The sequence below is a fragment of the Cibotium barometz genome, chromosome 28 (assembly GCF_041138505.1).
Source record: "Cibotium barometz isolate CiBa-2024 chromosome 28, ASM4113850v1, whole genome shotgun sequence".
Taxonomy (NCBI): Eukaryota; Viridiplantae; Streptophyta; class Polypodiopsida; order Cyatheales; family Cibotiaceae; genus Cibotium; species Cibotium barometz.
This window is the reverse complement of record NC_141073.1, coordinates 13,251,655-13,269,401: the sequence shown is the minus strand read 5'-3', so window position 1 is coordinate 13,269,401 and position 17,747 is coordinate 13,251,655. Positions and strand designations below refer to the sequence as shown.

At 44.6% G+C, this 17,747-nt stretch overlaps 1 protein-coding gene across 1 annotated transcript; it reads right to left on the bottom strand.

Moving 5' to 3' along the window:
• Window positions 1-1,434: 1,434 nt before the first annotated feature.
• Window positions 1,435-9,983, bottom strand: LOC147622512 (uncharacterized). Its single transcript, XM_086821897.1, has 2 exons — window positions 8,770-9,983; window positions 1,435-1,555 (listed from the first exon to the last, which is right to left on the bottom strand). Exon 1 carries the CDS (start codon window positions 9,981-9,983, stop codon window positions 8,826-8,828), a length of 1,158 nt encoding a protein of 385 aa, XP_086678023.1. The 3' UTR covers window positions 1,435-1,555; window positions 8,770-8,825.
• Between the last annotated feature and the right edge of the window lie 7,764 nt (window positions 9,984-17,747).

Here is a 17,747-nt window from a genome sequence, read left to right as displayed (position 1 = left end):
AGCAGCACTGGCAACCTCCCAGGTATAACCAGTGCGTCTGTTTCTACAAAATTTCTAATCAGTTCTTCTGCTCCCTTGGGCTATGCTAAAGCTGCCCAATCCACGCTTAGCAAGGTTTTGAATCCTACCCTTGATGCCGAATCCTCGTTCTTGGGGTTGCTGAGTGATGGTACTGTAGGCAAGGGTATGGGCTGCAGTGGTTTGCTTGCTGCTTTTCCTTTTCACATGGTGCTCGCTTTGCTGATTTGTAGCTCAGAGGGCACGCTATTGCTTGAGTTTGCTGGTTCTTTCTCTCGATCTCTATCTTTGTCGTTGGCTTGGTTTGATTTCTCACCCTTGTCACAACTGCAACATTAATAGATCCAAGAGATTCACAAATACTCTTGATCTTAAGAGAATAGTCATTGATAGACATATTCTTCTTCTCAACTGTATGCAACTCATTCTTCAACTGAATCTTCCTAGCTTTACTGTTTGTAGCAAACAACTGTACTAAGATATCCCATGCTGCCTTGGGAGACTTGGCATCTTGTATATGCCCAATCATGGTATCCTGTTTACTAATAGAAAGCCAATGCATGACTTTCCTGGCTCCTTGATTCCAGTCCTTATATGCTTTAACCTGTGCAGTAGTAGGATAAATTTCAGGCAACTCTGGTGCCTCCTCCTGTTCACCATCAATGTAATCCCAATAATCTTTACCCATAAATAAATTGGTGAATCTGAACCTCCAAGTATGGAAGTTACTCTTATCAAGGTTTTCAGCAACAATCTGGTTAATGTTGTCACTTGACACAACACCTGCACAACTTGGTGTATACTCTGGAGCGGTACCAAATTCACACTATCTCTCAAAGATAGCAACCACAATGTGCATACATACACCCGAATAGCTCTATCACAATTTTATGCAGGAGACACAGTGTTTGCACACCTAAAATTTTTATATGTAGATAAAAAACAGAGCTTTACAGAATATCGACAATTTTCGATAGTGCATGTGAACGCACTCTAACTCATAAACGGAGATCAAGATAAACCTGAAACAAATTTTCAGCCCAAAAAATGCAGTCCAAGGGACAACACAATATGACTTTGCCTTCAATCCTGTGAAGACAACTCCTCAATCCGATGTCGCATGCCGCCGCCCCGGAAGAGCTCCCGGTAATGTTGTAGTAGCCATCGCAAAGGGGAAAGAGGATGAAGCTCGTCCCGCTTCCTATGCTTGCCTCTCAATTCCTTAGCTTATACCAAGCTCTAATACCATGAAAAGATGTAGGGGAGAAAGGAGCTTGAGTTCTTGTAAGCAAACACACACACACAAAACCCTAGAGAAGAACACACAAGGTGAGAGACTGAAATATTCTTCTTCTTCTTCTACTCAAAAGAGGTCTATGAAGGAGATACCATAAAACCAAACATAGTGGAGTATATACAAGCGGTCCATAATGTGAACACGCTAGAGTGAGGTGGGAGGTAGGTAAGGACTAGTCGGTGTAGTCCAGCTGTAGAATCTCTGTGGGAGATATGTCAGTGATGAATACCTCCATGCCAACTGTTGCAAACGGAAGCACTAATTAGCAATAAAAACATAAAAATAATAATCAAATATACGCACACCTTGCAAGATCTAGTGCTACGCATGCAAAGCTAGACAAGAAAATAGAGATAGAGAAAGGAGAAGAGTTGCTCGTCGCCTAGAGTGGCTGAGAGCATAATTGCACAAGAGACGATGCACAACACTGGGGCAAACCTCTACTCCCCCCACATGAGTGCCTAGAGGCAATCATGTGAGCTTCCCTTCATTCCATGAACAAGATGATACAAATTGAGAGCTTCACTTACATGAATAGAGTTTAGGGTTGTGCATCAGATGTGAGCCCTTGATCTTCAATAAGATCTAACGGTGCATATTAATGTCTAAAAATTTGTGCACTCATTGTTGTGAGTCCTAGATCATTGTTGTGAGTCCTAGATCTACACTAAGATCTGACGGTACATAAAGATGCCTACACTTTTGTGCATCCATTGTGAGCCCTAGATCTAGAGAAGATCTAACGGTGTATACTAATGCCTGCACTTTTGTTGTTTAGGTGTGGGCTATCCAATCTTTGATCAATCCAACGGTCCTACCATCATTCCTTCCATATTTACCTGCAAAACCATCACTTCAATGCATAAAATGTGATAAATTCTAATATTCATAACATACTCCACCGTTGAAAAGCAAATGTTGAAGGGGAGAAAATGGGAGAGCGGCCTCTACACCCTCTCAAAACTCCTAGGCCTCATTAAAGGAGCACAACAAGAAGGGGCACCACCTAGCCAAGGGTAGGATGGGCTAGGACATCCAACTCACACCACTAAATCAAAACACCACACCATCCTCCCTCGTAAAAAAAATAAAATAGATAAGCAAGACATATGCTAATGTGAAGAATGTTACGAGGGGGGGGGGGGGGGGGGGGGGGGAGGGGGCGCTCTTAATGATTAATCACAAACACCAAGGAGATAGAAGGAAAGAGATTCTAGTAAGTGATGAAAAGCTTAGAAAATATAAGCCACAATGCGAAAGAAATGACACACAATCAAGGAGGAGCTTTTATTGAGCATGGAGAATAGTGTTACATCCATCACCATATAACATATGTGGAATAGGGGAAGGAGGGGCTCTTGCATTATGGAAACCAATGAGGGAATGGGGTTCAAATCAAAACAAAGTAGCCCATGCATGTGCTCAATGTGATAATTCCTCCCGAGTGCAAATGATCATGAGTGTTATTGTGCTTGCCTTCCTAAAGGTGTGTCGTGTGTCTTGAGAGGGGAAGATGGGGCTATTTATGGGAGTGGTGCAGCATGATTAGGGCTTGGGTTGAGCACCTAACCATGGTTGGGAGGAATCAAGGGGGGGCCTAGAGAAAAGACTTTTGGGGGGGGGGGGGGCAAGGAAACCCCACCTTTGGCTCCTAATGAATGGAGCCAAAGGTGATGTTAGAGAGAGCAAAGAGGGGAAGGGAAAGAGAGAAGAGATAGATATTTCTACAAAGAAAAAGGAGGGGTGGGGGTGGGGTGGGTGCTAGAATGCACCCACAACTTATTATTTACAAGGGGGGGGGGGAAAAGGAAGTAGGAATGCTTTGTACATGGATTTAGGAATTAGCTGTTGGCGAGGGTACCATACCTGCTTCTCGGGGATGAAGAAGGTTCACCTAATGGTGAAGCCATGGCCATGGTTGGAATGAACATGGTTGAATTATGCAATGCTAAAGAGGGCCATGATAGCCATGTACATGCATACCATGATGTAAAAAGTGTTGAATAGTGGCTCATATTCCAAGCATGTTAACTTTTGCATGGGTGTGTGCTTGAATCGGTTATAGTTACCATGTGCCTTTTGAATTTTCATCTATGTACACAAATGTGGATGTCCATAGATTCAGAATCATGGATGGGTTAAAACATGCTTGCCTAGATGACTCATGATGATTCCCTAGAGATGTATATGCATGGGTGCATGTATGTATGGCTATGTTGACATGCATGTATACTTGCTCATGGATGCTTACTTACCAATTTATACATAGTAGAAATATAGCTAGGCATGCATCTATAAATATATCTTGTGGGTGTGGATATGTTGAGGGTGGGGTGAAAGCTGTATAAGATATATATATATGTATGCAAGTATATAGTATGGGTGTGTGCATGTTCTTATGTATGTACACTTATACCTTTAGGAATGCGTGCCGATATAAATGTGAATTTGCCTTCATCAATTATTTATTTTAAAATATATTTTGTTTACAAAGATTATGTGTGGGTAAGTAATGTATTGATTATATAGTAGTAGAGATTTTTGTATATGTGTGTGTGTATAGGGTAAGAAAAACGTGATCAAAAGGGTAGGCATGTGAGTGAAAAAGTGTGAATGGGTGAGTGTATGAGTACATGTGTGCATATGTGTAAGTGTACAATTGTGTGTATACATGCTCTTGATGGTGGCCATGAGGCAAATGTGTGTAGGAGTGCGGGAGCATGGCCTTGTGAATGGCCATATTAGCCTTAGTGAAAAAAAAGTTAAAAAAAATGTGTGTGTGTGTGGATGGCGTTAACACAGGCGCGCGAGATAGTGGGGGGGTGTGTGTTTGTGTGTGTGTGTGTGTGTGAACAAAGAGAGTGTGTGTGTTGGTGCGCTGCCCAGGGGCGAGAGAGAGAATAGGGGAAGGGGCCCATAGTTGTGGCCCCCCTTTTACAAGGCTCATGATGATGAACACCGTCAGGGCGCGGCCCAAGTGGCCTGCTGCTCAGAAAACGTCGCCGAGAGGGAGAGGGAGGCCTTGGGGCCCCTCGTGTAGAAGCTCATGATGTTGGACATTGTGGGGTGGCCCCTTATGGGCTGCCTGCTCAGAGAAAGGGCACCAGAGAGCAGAGAGGGAGGTCCTATGGGGCCTCTCAGCTGAAGCTCATGATGTTGAATACATGGCCGCGGCTGGTCCAGCCATGGCCGCCTGCTCAGATCGAGTGCGAAGGGGAGAGAGAGAACCACCAAGCAAAGCGCGCACGCGCACGCGTGAGGGAGAGAGAGAGAGAGAGAGAGAGAGAGAGAGATGAAGCCTGCTCGGGTTTGGTCAGAGCACGGGGAAGGGTTCCTCCTGGTTGACGCGCAGCGAAAGGGGGAGGCGGTGGCGCAAGGCGACGAGGAGGGTGGGTGGCTTGCTTGGCTGATGCGCGTCAGCGTGAGAGAGAGAGAGAGAGAGATTCTCTTTTGATTATATATGAAGAAGTTGACCACCCCACTAGGGGGTGGTCCCACCTTGAACAAAGAAGGCTCCTTTTTTCTAGAACTGTGGGATCAATCCCAAGAGGCCACAACAATCTATCCACCTTGACTGGGTCTTGAACCCATGACATGTTGAATACCGATTCCATAAGCTAACCTGTCCACCGAGGTGGGCTTCGACTTCGTTAAGAACTTGTTCTCCTTTGGTAAAAACTTCGAGCTGGGATGAAAGGCTTTTTTCTTCACTGCTTGTTTTAAAAAAAACGTCTCCCAACATTGACATCTCCCCATTTCCGACAATGACCTGATAGGGCATTCCAAATGGCAGAGTTAGCAGAATTGCATTCCTTGTATAAATTCAACTACCTTCCCTAGGTGCCTTGCTCGTCCAAAAATCCACCCTGCCAGTGTGACCGTCTAGACTTGGACCAACCATAATTGGTGCTCATATTAACAAAAGTGACTGGCCTCCTTCCACTGTACCTGTAACCTACTTTTTTTCTCTTATATATATTATATATAAAAATATGCACATATGTAAAATATATAAAATTAAAAAAATCTCTTACATATGTATAAGTACGGGGTAAGTGGAAGTATAGAGATGTGTGAATGCTAAGGTAAATCAAGCGGGCCACATTGTTTGGACCAAATATGTGAGAGGAGTAGGTAGTAACTTGACCCATGCGTGTGAACAAAAGGTGTATTTACACAGGTACAATAAGAAAAACAGATGAGATAAAAATGGAGAAAAATTAAGAAGATAACCATGTGGGCATGGGTCCAGAGCTTGTGAGCTTCCATATGTGCCCAAGGTGACCATTATGAAGGGGTGGACTTTGTACTCCCCGAGTGATGTCAGAGGAACTCAATTTCTTGCCTATGCAGCTGCTAATTTGGCTGGTGGTGCCAAATGGCTCACTATGAAATCATACTGTGATGCAAGATGATGCTTGTGCAGCTGGCATTCAATGCCCATGTTGACTAGCCTGGTGTGCCTTATCCTTGGGCCCTAGAACCATGTGTTCTACTTGGTCCCTCCATTCAAGTGAATACTTAGTCCAGTTGGCCTTGGTGAAAGAGATTTTCCAAGCCCCCATTCCCATGGGTGCTCCCGAGACATGCCATCCTATGAACAAGAAGCCATTTCTGCCACTAAAACTACAAAGCTGGTGCTCCAGACATCATTCTTCTCACTAGGGGGGGTGTCTGGACATTTTAAGGTGCAAAAAACATTTGGGTGAAAATCCCACATCATTAGCCCACCCCTAAGGCTAGAGGCATTCATGCCTCTAGCTTGCTGATGATGGTCTGACAGAGTAGGGAGGACTATCCTCCCTAGTTGGTGGCTCTTCTTCAAATGATTGCTCCATAATATCCCTGAACTCAATCCTTTGAAAATAAGGTTTGAGTCGCCAGCCATTCACCCTTGTTTGGTGGATCTTTCCATCCACATCTTGTAGCTGGTAGCTTCCATTGTCAAACCTCTGCAGAATTAAGACTGGTCCCTCCCATCTTGCAAGAAATTTCCCATCCTTTCTATTATCAAAACGGTTGTCATACCTGAGCACGAGCGAGCCTTTCTCCAGCTTCTTGTCCCTGATCTTCTCATTGAACTTCCTTCTCCTATGCTCTGCCTGTGCTGCATTGTAGTTGATGGCTTCTTCTCTGTTTAGCTCCAGCCGTTCTAGATCTAAAATGCACTTTTTCAGCCGCTTCTTTGGGTTCTCACTAGTATGGGCTAGCATCCTAAGGCTAGCTAGCTCCAATTCAATGGGTAGGAGAGCCTCCTCTCCGTAGATGAGGTGAAATGGAGTGAACCCCAAGGAGGTTTTGAACGATGTCCTGTAAGCCCATAGAGCAGTATTCAAATGTTTGTCCCAGTCTTTGGGTCTTTCACAAATCTGCTTGGTGATGATTTTACAAATCATACCGTTGACCTTTTCTACAAGACCATTACATTGTGGGTAGTAGGTTGAGGAGTGGCGGCGCTTAATGCTTAAGCGTTTCATTAAATCCCCTACTAGATCACTTCGGAAACCAGGCCCCCTATCAAAAATGATTTCTAGGGGAGCCCCAAACCTACAGCAAATAGATTCAAAAACAAATTTGCTCACTTCTGAAGCAGTGATTCGGCTAGTGGGTATAGCCTCAGCCCACCTTGTCATGTAGTCTACTCCCATGATGATGTACTCCTTCCCTGAATGGGTTCGAGGGAGAGGACCTACTGCATCTATCCCCCATTTTTCAAATGGACCAAATGATTGGATAGGTGTCTGTGGCTCGTATGTGAGTTTCTTACTCCTGTTTTCTGACAGATTGTACATGTTTTGCACCAATGTTGCACATCTCGGTGGAGACTAGGCCATACAAACCCAGCTTGAAGAATCTTTTAGCTCGTAATTTCTTGAGCAAAGTGGCCCCCGCAGACTCCGTCGTGACAACTGCTTAAGATTGATTCAATCTCATGAGAGAGAGGAACCTTCCTCATCACTAGATCCTTACCCTTGCAGTAAAGATCACTGTTGGCTGATCCGATACCTGACAGCCTTCCTTGCAAGCCAGCTCTTTTGATTTTTGGTAAGATGACTCGGGCATGCTCCAGTCTCCAAGAAGTGCATGATATCATGTAGATCATCACTTCCTTGGAATTGTGGTAATTGGATTCCCACCGCTCCCACAATGAACTCATCAAGCTGTTCTCCTGCAAGTGCATCTGCGTCTCTATTTCTTTCCCTTGGCACATGGTGCATTTGAATTGCTTCAAACCTCTTCATTAGACCCCTCACTTTCTTCAGGTGGATTGCAAGACCAGAATTCTTGCATGCCCACGTGCCCTGAATCTGCTTAGTAGCATGGCATCACCATTAACATTTAGCCTTTTTATCCCTAGCTCAATGAACTACTGTAAGCCTAGGGTTAATGCTGCATATTCCGCCTCATTGTTAGAGTGGATTTCAGTTAGATTCAAACCTTTTTCCATTAATTTGCTTCCACCAGGATTGATTGTTACCACCCCTACTGCTGCTTTGTCCACCTTCCTTTTGTAGGCACCATCGAAGAACAATGTGTGTGCATCTTCCAAATCTTTGGGCGGCTCTACTTGAGGTACCTCTCGGGGCTTTGAGTTGAATTTCTTCTCATAGCATCGGTGCGTGAGCACGTCAGCTAAACTTGCTCGTGTAGAATTCTCAACCACTGTCGTGTATTCGTACTCTTGTAGCTGTACCATCCACTTGGAGATTCTGGCTAATACATCCATGTGTCGTAGGACATAAGGGAAAGTTTCTTCCATGGTGATGATTGTGAACTTCCTTGGTAGGAGGTATGACCGAAACTTGCCAACTGCAAACATTAGGGCTAGCACCATTTGCTCAATAGGAGTATAGTTCTTCTCACCTGATGTCATCACTCTACTTGAAAAGTAGACTGGCCTCATGAAAGAAGTTTTTTCATCCTTTTGCATTAACACTGCCCCTAGTGCATCTTCATCCACACTTGGATTCACATAGAACTTCTGTTCCCAGTTAGGTGGTGAAACTGTAGGCAAAGAAGTGAGAAGCTTTTTTACCTCTTAGATGCGATGCTCGCTTTCTTCTCCCCATGTAAAGACATCTTTGTGTGCCAACTCTTGGAGTGGGCGAACCACTTGAGAGAGAAGATGAATGAATCTCCCAAGGTATCTCACCTTCTGCAAAAAAGATATTAACTCTTTGGCTGTGGATGGATATGACAAGCTAACCAAAGCTTGTATCTTCCCGGGGTCAGCTTCTATTCCCTTCTGTGACACTACATGACCTAAAAGAGTTACACTACTCTCCCCAACATGGCACTTTTCCACATTCAGTTGACCACCCATTAGCTTGAGCCTAGTTAAGCGTTCATTCACCCTTTCAAGATGTACATCTTTTGGACTATAGATGCAGAAATCATCTATAAAAACCCTGATAAATTTACCAAAGTAAGGCTGGAAAACATAAGTCACAAACCTTTGGAAGGTGGCTGGGGCGTTTGTAAGCCCAAATGGCATCACACGGAAGGCAAATCACCCCCAAGGTGCTATGAATATGGTCTTCCGCTGATCCTCCTCGACGATCCGGATTTGGAAGTAGCCTGAATAGCCATCACAAACAGTGTAGCGCTCATGGCCAGCCACCTCGTTGAGGATTTCATCTTGAAATGGAAGAGGGAAGTGGTCCCGCTTGGTGGCTGCATTCAAGGGCTTGTAGTCGACGCATACCCGCCACTTACCATTCTTCTTTGGAATCACCACCACTGGGGACACCCATTCTGAGTCTTCTACTGGGTAAATGAACCCAGCCTTGAGCAATCTCTTGATCTCTTTTAAGAGTGCATTTTGTTGTACAACACCCAACCTCCTCAATTTTTGAGCTACTGGCTTGTTACCTTCTTTCAGGTGGATGTGGTGCTTGATGACTGTCACGCCTGTGATGTGCTCGTACTCCGAGATGAAGAGTGAGGAGTGGCTTCTTAACATGGTGAGGTATGCCTCCCTTTCTTTCTCGGGCAGGTCTTTGGCAAGCATCTTTTCCAATCTCTCATCCCCTATTTGGATGCTAGGATTAGACGTGTCTCCTTCAGCTGGTTGATTTAGAGCAAGGCCCATCACCTCCATTGAGCTTTCACTGCCTTCATCAGATGAATCCTCCTCCGAAGAAGAGTAGACACTAGAGCTCATTTCATCGACAGATGTCTCTAGATCTAGGCTCTCTTGTCGTCCTTCCTTCATGTTGTACAAAATGGCTTGCCCTTTCTTCCCTGCTTGCTTGTGAGGGTTAAGCTCCAGCATTCCTGTCTCCCAATTCTGTCTTGCATTCATGGCGATTAGCCATGGCCTGCCCAAAATGATGGGGTAGCCCTCCCCTTTGGATGGCATTACATAAAGATCCACTTCAACCTCTACTCCACAAACTTTGATTTTCACCTTATTAATCACACCCACACATTTTACTTTTACATTGTTAGCCAATTTGGCCTTGAATGCTGAAGGCCCATCCACTTCTAGCCCTAGACGGTGCATCACCTTCTCGCTCATGACACACATTTGAGCTCCCCCGTCGACATAGACATTAGGAACTCGCTGTCCTTTGATGTAAGCATCGATGACTGGTATCACATCTTCAAGACTTTGAGCTTTGATTAGGCCCACGGCCTTTGTCTTTCCCTTCCTGGTGCTTATCATTTTAGACCACTGCCTACGCACCTTAGGTGCAAGGTGAAGGAGTTGAGGCCATGTGATTTAGGCCCTTGCATACTTACATCATTAATTAAATTTTAAGGTTCAGAGCCCTTACCCAGCATAAAGTCTTCAATGTTGATGCGTCGTCGTGGCCGACTCTTCTTCTTACTGCTTTCCCATACCTCTTTTGTCTTGCTTCCACCCTTCCTTTCCTCCATCTCACTCACGTCTACATCTTCTCGGCGGGCCCGCTTGATGGGCATGTTGTCTGCTTCTAGCACCTTTGCTTTCCCTTTACTCTTAGCTTCTTCCAAGCTAATTACATGGACAGCCCGATCTTCTGGTGCAGGTGGGAGAGGCGGAATTTGTGCTTGGGGTTGAGGTGGCACGGGTGGTCTTAATATCTGAACTGGTTGAATAGGCGGGGCCGGTGGTGGTGGCCTGGCCCTTGGTGGAGTAACTTGTTGTCGGGGTCGCCTAGGTGGGTAGGCGTCTACTGGATTCCTTCTTGGATGCGGGCAGTAGTACATGCCGTGGCCTGTCTCGCCATAGTTGTAGCATACATACTCCCTAGCTTGTCTGCGCTCTCTGTCTGCTCCTTGATTTTGGGGTTGCCCTCTAGCACCTTGCACTAGGTGTATTGATAGGTTCTTAAGTTGGTTGGTGATTCTATGCAACAATTCTTGTTTTTGGGTTTCTTCTGATGCTGGTTGTGCAAGCTGCGGCCTCTGTTGCCTTTCTGCTTGTGGAACTTGCAAAATCCCTCCTTCTGCACTTTCTACGGTTGCCACACTTGTCTGGTACTGGTATCTCAGCTTTCGGTCCTTTTCTCGAGCCACTTCGACCGCCTCTTCGAACGTTGCGGGAAACCTGCCCCTTACTTTCTCCCGGAGTGGAAGGTGGAGACCAGCTAGGAACCGATCCTTCTTCAGAAAATTCGGAGCCCCTTCACCCCTACCAAGTGATGCCGCCCATCGTGCCCAAAGCTCGCGGAATTTTGCTTTGTACGTTGCATAATCATGTAGAGAGAACTGCCGCAGTTGGGAAAGCTGCTCCCATAAGTTTTTAGGGTTTTCACCAGCCCCGAATCGTCGCATGAACGTAAGCCTCACTGCTTGCCAAGTACCCTTGTGCTCATTTTCCAAAGTGTTGTACCACGAGCATGCCTCTCCCTTTAGGACCAAGGGAAATGCTCTTAACATGGTGGCCTCATCGTCCCGCCCCGAGATGAGATGGGCCATTTCCAAGTTGTCCATGAATTCGGGGGCGTCCTCATTGATCTTACCATAAAAAGTTGGAAATGCCATGATGCTTTGCAGAAATGAAAAACTTCCAGAACTAGATAGGATTAGAATAAAATGAAAATCACTACATCAAAGGAATTTACATAGTTGACAAGAGGGAGGATAAACGGCTGTTCGGAAGCATTAATCTCAGCTAGCCTTTCCCTACCAAATAAAGATAGCATACGCTGCTGGTAGAACATTTTCCTATCTACAATGATGTTTATAGTCTGAAACTTAGTAGGGTTGTAGGGCTGCCCAGGCGGGAAGGGCTGGTTCCTTGCATTATTCATGCTTCCTTTTTTTTTTTTTTTTACAGATGCTTAAGGAAAGCTAACATCAAGGCTGAAAATGCTAATCACTTAAGACAAATCGTAGGTTACTTTGTACTGATTCCAGAAATCCTCTTCCGCCTTCATGCAGAGAATGATGTTCTCATCTTCATTCTCCACCTCGATGGAGATCTTCTTGCCAATAATGCGGACGAACACCCCAAACCAATTTTCTGTCAGCAATTCAAGAGCCCTGCAGCATGCACCAGAGGCATCTGTGTATGCTTCAAAAAGGTAAGCGGTGAGTTTCACCTTTTTGACGACCCCTAGGCCAGGCGAGGTAAATTGAAAGAAGGTCATCCTGGGTGCCGAGTCGTAGGAGGAGGATGCAGTTGACATGTAGTGTTTCTCCTTGTCACCACACGAACCCAGAGTCGGCAATGCGGTCGGTGACCAGACCTTGAGGACCCATGGGCAGGTTTTGCAGTATTTGGCTCGCCTCTTCGACGGGTTGATTGTGCATGCACCTCTTGTGTTGTGACATTAAGACGTGAGGGAGGGATTGAAGAAGAAAGCACGCTTTACCCTCATCCTTGCCATTTTTTGGTAAATGAGTGTTCCTTGACGGGCTTCATCGCTTGGCAAACACCTTAGACGGGGAGGAAGTGGAGTCTTCCCGCCGCTACAAAGTAGAGATTTGGTGAAGCGCAGGCACCCAAACTTCTTGCAAGTTGTTTTGAAATTAATCAGCCCCCTTGGGATGATTTCCCCCGAGCTTATGGCCAAGGTTTGAAGGTCGTGGCAAGGCTCGTTTTCCCTCTCTAGGCCTATGGTTGTGACACTACCCGAAGTAGGATTTGTGTAGAGGATAATGGCCCCGTGCTCACAACATGCACTCATGGATGCATGTGCCAAACATACTAACATAAGTGGTGATGATTGAAAGTTAGGAAGTGTGTGGTGAAGACATAAGAATGTTCTCAGTGGGGGCACCATTTTAATGAAGGGAAGAAAATGGGAGAGCAGCCTCTACACCCTCTCAAAACTCATAGGCCTCATTAAAGGAGCACAGCAAGCAGGGGCACCACCTAGCCAAGGGTAGGATGGGCTAGGACATCCAACTCACACCACTAAATCAAAACACCACACCATCTCGGGGGGGTCACTATATGTAAATCCTCTATATCACGTGCGTTCAAGGCCTATTTAAAAAGTCCCTTATCTGTGAATTTTTTAGTGAATATAATGTATCCTTTCCTATTCAAATCTGTAAATTTTTTTTAAATACAATAAATAAATCCCCTCTGTAAATATATTTCTGTAAGTTTTAAATATTTAAAATGTCCTTCTGTTGAACCCACGTGATACTTACATATTTATACGAGTGACCCCCCCCGAGCACACCATCCTCCCTCGTAAAAAAAATAAAATAGATAAGCAAGACATATGCTAATGTGAAGAATGTTACGAGGGGGGGGGGGGGTGCTCTTAATGATTAATCACAAACACCAAGGAGATAGAAGGAAAGAGATTCTAGTAAGTGATGAAAAGCTTAGAAATTATAAGGCACAATGCAAAAGAAATGACACACAATAAAGGAGGAGCTTTTATTGAGCATGGAGAATAGTGTTACATCCACCACCATATAGCATATGTGGAATAGGGGAAGGAGGGGCTCTTGCATTATGGAAACCAATGAGGGAATGGGGTTCAAATCAAAACAAAGTAGCCCATGCATGTGCTCAATGTGATAATTCCTCCCGAGTGCAAATGATCATGAGTGTTATTTTGCTTGCCTTCCTAAAGGTGTGTCGTGTGTCTTGATAGGGGAAGATGGGGCTATTTATAGGAGTGGTGCAGCATGATTAGGGCTTGGGTTTAGCACCTAACCATGGTTGGGAGGAATCAAGGGGGGGCCTAGAGAAAAGACTTTTGGGGGGGGGCAAGGAAACCCCACCTTTGGCTCCTAATGAATGGAGCCAAAGGTGATGTTAGAGAGAGCAAAGAGGGGAAGGGAAAGAGAGAAGAGATAGATATTTCTACAAAGAAAAAGGAGGGGTGGGGGTGGGGTGGGTGCTAGAATGCACCCACAACTTATTATTTACAAGGGGGGGGGAAAAAGGAAGTAGGAATGCTTTGTACATGGATTTAGGAATTAGCTGTTGGCGAGGGTACCGTACCTGCTTCTCGAGGACGAAGAAGGTTCACCTAATGGTGAAGCCATGGCCATGGTTGGAGTGAACATGGTTGAATTATGCAATGCTAAAGAGGGCCATGATAGCCATGTACATGCATACCATGATGTAAAAAGTGTTGAATAGTGGCTCATATTCCAAGCATGTTAACTTTTGCATGGGTGTGTGCTTAAATTGGTTATAGTTACCATGTGCCTTTTGAATTTTCATCTATGTACACAAATGTGGATGTCCATAGATTCAGACTCATGGATGGGTTAAAACATGCTTGCCTAGATGACTCATGATGATTCCCTAGAGATGTATATGCATGGGTGCATGTATGTATGGCTATGTTGACATGCATGTATACTTGCTCATGGATGCTTACTTACCTATTTATACATAGTAGAAATATAGCTAGGCATGCATCTATAAATATATCTTGTGGGTGTGGATATGTTGAGGGTGGAGTGAAAGCTGTATAAGATATATATATGTATGCAAGTATATAGTATGGGTGTGTGCATGTTCTTATGTATGTACACTTATACCTTTATATGCATGTGAATTTGCCTTCATCAATTATTTATTTTAAAATATATTTTATTTACAAAGATTAGTAATGTATTGATTTTATAGTAGTAGAGATTTTTGTATATGTGTGTGTGTATAGGGTAAGAAAAAACGTGATTAAAAGGGTAGGCATGTGAGTGAAAAAGTGTGAATGGGTGAGTGTATGAGTACATGTGTGCGTATGTGTAAGTGTACGATTGTGTGTATACATGCTCTTGATGGTGGCCATGAGGCAAATGTGTGTAGGAGTGTGGGAGCATGGCCTTGTGGATGGCCATATTAGCCTTAGTGAAAAAAAAATTAAAAAAAATGTGTGTGTGGATGGCGTTAACACAGGCGCGCGAGATGGTGGGGGGGTGTGTGTTTGTGTGTGTGCGTGTGAACAAAGAGAGAGTGTGTGTTGGTGCGCTGCCCAGGGGCGAGAGAGAGAGAATAGGGGAAGGGGCCCATAGTTGTGGCCCCCCTTTTACAAGGCTCATGATGATGAACACCGTCAGGGCGCGGCCCAGGTGGCCTGCTGCTCAGAAAACATCGCCGAGAGGGAGAGGGAGGCCTTGGGGCCCCTGGTGTAGAAGCTCATGATGCTGGACATTGTGGGGTGGCCCCTTGTGGGCTGCCTGCTTAGAGAAAGGGCACCAGAGAGCAGAGAGGGAGGTCCTATGGGGCCTCTCAGCTGAAGCTCATGATGTTGAATACATGGCCGCGGCTGGTCTAGCCATGGCCACCTGCTCAGATCAAGTGCAAAGGAGAGAGAGAGAACCACCAAGCAAAGCGCGCACGTGCGAGAGAGAGAGAGAGAGAGAGAGAGAGAGAGAGAGAGAGAGAGAGAGATGAAACCTGCTCGGGTTTGGTCAGAGCACGGGGAAGGGTTCCTCCCAGTTGACGCGCAGTGAAAGGGGGAGGCGGTGGCGCAAGGCGACGAGGAGGGTGGGTGGCTTGCTTGGCTGACGCGCGTCAGCGTGAGAGAGAGAGAGAGAGAGAGATTCTCTTTTGATTATATATGAAGAAGTTGACCACCCCACTAGGGGGTGGTCCCACCTTGAACAAAGAAGGCTCCTTTTTTCTAGAACTGTGGGATCAATCCCAAGAGGCCACAATAATCTATCCACCTTGACTGGGTCTTGAACCCATGACATGTTGAATACCGATTCCATAAGCCAACGTGTCCACCGAGGTGGGCTTCGACTTCGTCAAGAACTTGTTCTCCTTTGGTAAAAACTTCGAGCTGGGATGAAAGGCTATTTTCTTCCCTACTTGTTTTAAAAAAAACGTCTCCCAACATTGACATCTCCCCATTTCCGACAATGACCTGATATTCCAAATGGCAGAGTTAGCAGAAAAGCATTCCTTGTATAACTTCAACTACCTTCCCTAGGTGCCTTGCTCGTCCAAAAATCCACCCTACCAGTGTGACCTTCTAGATTTGGACCAACCATAATTGGTTCTCATATTAACAAAAGTGACTGGCCTCCTTCCACTGTACGTGTAACCTATTTTTTTTCTCTTATATATATTATATATATAAATATGCACATATGTAAAATATATAAAATTAAAAAAATCTCTTACATATGTATAAGTACGGGGTAAGTGGAAGTATAGAGATGTGTGAATGCTAAGGTAAATCAAGCGGGCCACATTGTTTGGACCAAATATGTGAGAGGAGTAGGTAGTAACTTGACCCATGCGTGTGAACAAAAGGTGTATTTACACAGGTACAATAAGAAAAATAGATGAGATAAAAATGGAGAAAAATTAAGAAGATAACCATGTGGGCATGGGTCCAGAGCTTGTGAGCTTCCATATGTGCCCAAGGTGACCATTATGAAGGGGTGGACTTTGTACTCCCCGAGTGATGTCAGAGGAACTCAATTTCTTGCCTATGCAGCTGCTAATTTGGCTGGTGGTGCCAAATAGCTCACTATGAAATCATACTGTGATGCAAGATGATGCTTGTGCAGCTGGCATTCAATGCCCATGTTGACTAGCCTGGTGTGCCTTATCCTTGGGCCCTAGAACCATGTGTTCTACTTGGTCCCTCCATTTAAGTGAATACTTAGTCCAGTTGGCCTTGGTGAAAGAGATTTTCCAAGCCCCCATTCCCATGGGTGCTCCCGAGACATGCCATCCTATGAACAAGAAGCCATTCCTGCCACTAAAACTACAAAGCTGGTGCTCCAGACATCATTCTTCTCACTAGGGGGGATGTCTGGACATTTTAAGGTGCAAAAAACATGTGGGTGAAAATCCCACATCACTGTCCTCAGTTGCATAAGTACCTGGAATTGAGAAATTGGGAAAAACTTATTTAGAAAAGTTTTTCAACCTCATTAAGATGGGTACAATAGCAATAAATTGGTCCCAAAAACATCTAACAAATGTAAATTGAAATTAAAATAATCCAAACATCGTTGGCTTTGAGAAATTAAAACACTCAGGACAAATGAATACTAGTTGAAAAATCGACAATCTTGCTTTCTGTCACCTACATACTACGCGTATTCTTTAGTCCCATACCATGAGAATAAAAAGTATATGTCATACTTCGATGCATCAGAGTATCATTGGTCACACCTTGCTAATAAATAATATTAACAAGAACAGTACGAACCAACCATGAGGACCAAAAATCTGCCAAGTCTGCCCCTCACAATGCGACCAGTATTCTACACCATGCAAAATAGGTCACAATTGTGTAGCAAACGAGCAAATTGAGATCCTCAAGGTCATAAGTAAATGTGTTAAAAATAGGCAATCAGCCTACCCAGTGCTACCAAATCCGGCTAGCACTGAACCCTCCAACAACTAGAGAGTAACCATGCTGCCTCAAGCGCGGCGAATCTGCATGTACTTAGTGAAGCATGAGCAAGACAGTGCTGCCTTAGGTGGCGAATCTGCACTACCAAATTTGTACACTGCCTCAGGCGGCGATCTGTGTACAGTACACTGCCTCAGGCGGCAAATCCGTGTACACATGACCAATGGACCGAAGAAACACCACACATAAAGTTTAGCCCAAAGGCCTCAAGCACATAATCAAAATGTATAGCTAGAACAACATGTTAACCATTGAGGCAATTATTTGAAGAAAAAATCCTTAATTAGGGAGGGCAAGTTGAGGCTACTTAGTTGTTAGAATAAGTCTATACCAAGATAGATAGGAAGTAAAGAATACAACCAATGGGGAATGCATAGGTCAAGTCCTAACACACGTTATTTATTTTCTTTTGGCCAATCTAGAGAATACATATGGTGTTAGCTAATTAGTGTGAGAATGTTAAGATGCCTAGCCTACTAGAGCCTTGGAATATTTAACACTTTCAATCTAGCTGTTTACATTGCCATTAACATTAATCATGTATAGATGGGATAAGAGTACCAAAATACCAAGTAACAATTGTGGACATGAATTGTGGGGAAGATAAGTGGATGGGTGAAAAATTCAATTGTTTGAAATACAAA